Raw genomic sequence first — 3,081 nt, 5'->3', positions numbered from 1 at the left:
AGTATAATCTTTAGTAAGAAGTGTTTAGGATGAAGAGATTGTGTGTTGTGGTAACATAAACGCAGTGTATTTCAAAATAAATAGTGTTGATATTTAATGAGAAATGTTTGGGATGAAGAAATGAACTGTGGCAACAGGAAAAAAGGGAATATATATGGTAATTGTGAAATAATGAAAGGTTTGCTTTGCTGTATATATTGAGGAAGTACGTTAAGATTTTTTGGTCTGGGTGTATATTTGTGAGGTCCGGTCTATGTAATTGGTATTTCCAATTGTCCATTCATGTGATATAACATGAGATGAACAAATAGTTGGGATTACTTTGATAGAAAGAAATGTATTTAAGCATGGTAATAGGAAACTAAAATTGAGTTCTTTTATATTTCTCTTTGAAGTCTTTTGAAGTGTTCAAAGTTGATATTTGGTATGTTTTACTTCAGTAAGTGTTGAATTATCATTGAATGATTCAATAGGAATAAATGGTGGGAGATATATAGAATAATAATTTCCTTATTTCTTGATGATCTGTGGAAGCAAGAAAGGTACAAAAAGTAATTGTTAATAAAATTTCAGATATTTTTTGTTCAGCTTTTGTAGATGAGTGTTTTCTAGTTCTGTTTGTTAGTTTATTTTTTTTGAGAGGGAGGGTTTGAATGTGGGATTACTATTATTATTTATTTTAGCACAAAAATCTTATACAGTATAACACAAGATGTTTTTATTTCTGATTTGGAATGTGATCCCCATTAATTTATACATGGCCTTGTCGGGTATTAATTGGTAGGGCATGCTGAGATAATTATTTTCTTGCATCCTTGATGTTCCACCTCTGTTCCAATTAATCCTTCAGTATGGTATTTTCAGTTATTAATCTCATAGGAGAAAAATAAGATTGTAATATCTGTTTTGGCATAACAGATGTGTTGGTGTGTAGTTTTCTGGGCTAACCAGTAATGTGTGTGTGTTTGTTGGTGTGTTGCAGGGAATGCATGACATGTTCATCTCTCCGGCGGGAGGTGAGCCCAGTGCAGTCTTGCATGCCCCTGCCAATTCTGGACAGTGCCTGCAGAGGAAGCGAAAGTTGGATCAGACTACCAGTGACTACCCCAGTGCTGCGTCAAGCTATACAGTGACCCCTGTAGCAGCACCAGCACATACTATAGCTGCTAAACATCTCTCTCATCAGGTAATTATTATGCTGAGAAATGTCAGTGTACACCTCTTGGTTTTCAGACAGGAGCAGTTTACTTTGGAACACATTGTTTTTGTTTTTGCAAATTTTCCATTACAGATAATTTTGTTATAGCTGATAACATTGTAAGATCTACAAATGATACAAGTCATTATTTTTTTAGATGTATTTTGATGAGCATGGAAATTTTCCTGAGTATGGTTTTCAGATTTGAAGTTCAGATGTTATTCTTCATTGAAAACTTATACATGATTTTTTAGTATGGATGATCATGGTTCATAAAAGTATGAACTCATTCTGAAGAACTAATTTTATTTGGCTGTCATTTTTTGATGAACAAAAAGAAAAAGAAAGAAAAAAATAGATGTATTACATTACCTTAATTCATGCATTTTCTGCTATGTTATATTTGTAGTTATTGGATTTTATGTGTAAATTAGAGCATTGCAGTTATTGGATTTTAGGTATAAATCAGAGCATCTCAGATGGTTATTAGTAGAATCCTCTTCAGTTTCGTGTATATCTATCCTGTCATGTTTTATCAAATTTTGAGAGACCATTGAAACTGATTGATCACCTTATGGGGAAGAGTCGTCGGTACGATCACGAAATCCGTTTTCCGGTCCTCCTTGCTTTAGTTTTTTAGCTAGGTCATTAATTATTTTACACAATGTGCATGGATACTTGATGCTTGAGCAGAAAAAAAAATTACTTAAAAAAGCTGCCTAAATTTTTGCGCTAAAAAAAATAAAATGCGCAAGATGATAGAATTCACAAGTTATGTAATAGTTTCCTTTTAGTGAATAGTACTGCAGTTTCCTTCTAACCAGAGTTAGTCAACAAATAGGAGTACCAAATGTAGTATTTGTAAATCTATCTGAAAAGACAATGTTTCAGTTACCTTGCAAAAAAGCCATTGTTTTTTTCAGTAAAAAATGTATTTGGTGGAAATAATGCATGACTTTGCTACAGTTAGTAGATATGAACTGGGAGATCATTTTGCAACAAGAATTATTAAAATCGCGTAATTATGATGTAGCATTTATGTAAATCTATCTGAAATGACAATGTTTCAGTTGCCTTGCAAAAAAGAGCCTTTTTTTTTTTCGTCCGAAAATCGCCCCTTTTTTTTTTTTTTTTTTTTTTTTTTTTTTTTTTTCCAGTAAAAAATGTATTTGGTAGAAATAATGCATGGCTTTGCTACAGTTAGTAGATACGAACTGGGCAATCATTTTGCAACAAGAATTATTAAAATTGCGTAATTACATACAAAGTTAACCTCACTATCATGCGTGAAAATATTATTTTGAGAAAATAGGAGTTTTTGTCATTTATCTTCATTACACCATAAAGGTCATACCAATGATTACCAAACGTGAATATCTACTTAGACAATTCCTTGGCCTTTAATAGGAGTCCTGTGGTAGAGGGTCAGGCCTTGTTTAGGTAATTTTAGGTCATCTTTATGTAAAGGTAGGTTAGGTTAGGTGAGAGTGTTCTCTGAAAAGAATACTCTCAGATGTCAAGGCTCCTGGTTCCCTGTCATTTACATATCATAATACATCATAAATCATAAATCGTATATTAGGCATTTCTTATATATAAATGACATTTTGCCAGGTTTTCAACAGGTTGAAAACAAAACATATGTACTCCCGACAACTTTATCAATCGCACTGTTCTCCCGTCCTTGTTGCTGCTGCCTGCCTGCTGAATGCAGCCTAAACTATCGTACAGCAGTATCATACCAAAGAAATTTGCAAAAACAGCCCCCGAAACGAAGAAAATACAAGAAAAACAAATCATGAAGCAAAAACGGGTGTGGCAGCGTGAGGGCATTTAAATACTCCGGACATTTAAACTGCGGATAGGAACCGGCGCCCTGGGTG

At 33.6% G+C, this 3,081-nt stretch overlaps 1 protein-coding gene across 1 annotated transcript in view; it reads left to right on the top strand.

The window, feature by feature from the left end:
* Positions 1-982: 982 nt before the first annotated feature.
* LOC113828695 (homeodomain-interacting protein kinase 2) overlaps positions 983-3,081 on the top strand; it is a gene marked incomplete at its 5' end in the record, with an annotated part of 32,005 nt that continues 29,906 nt past the window's right edge. The window contains 1 exon segment of the mRNA XM_070132141.1: positions 983-1,186. Within this exon segment, the coding sequence (XP_069988242.1) occupies positions 986-1,186 (201 nt within the window).

This window comes from Penaeus vannamei, chromosome 17 (assembly GCF_042767895.1).
Source record: "Penaeus vannamei isolate JL-2024 chromosome 17, ASM4276789v1, whole genome shotgun sequence".
Taxonomy (NCBI): domain Eukaryota; kingdom Metazoa; phylum Arthropoda; class Malacostraca; order Decapoda; family Penaeidae; genus Penaeus; species Penaeus vannamei.
This window is presented reverse-complemented; position numbering and strand designations above follow the sequence as displayed.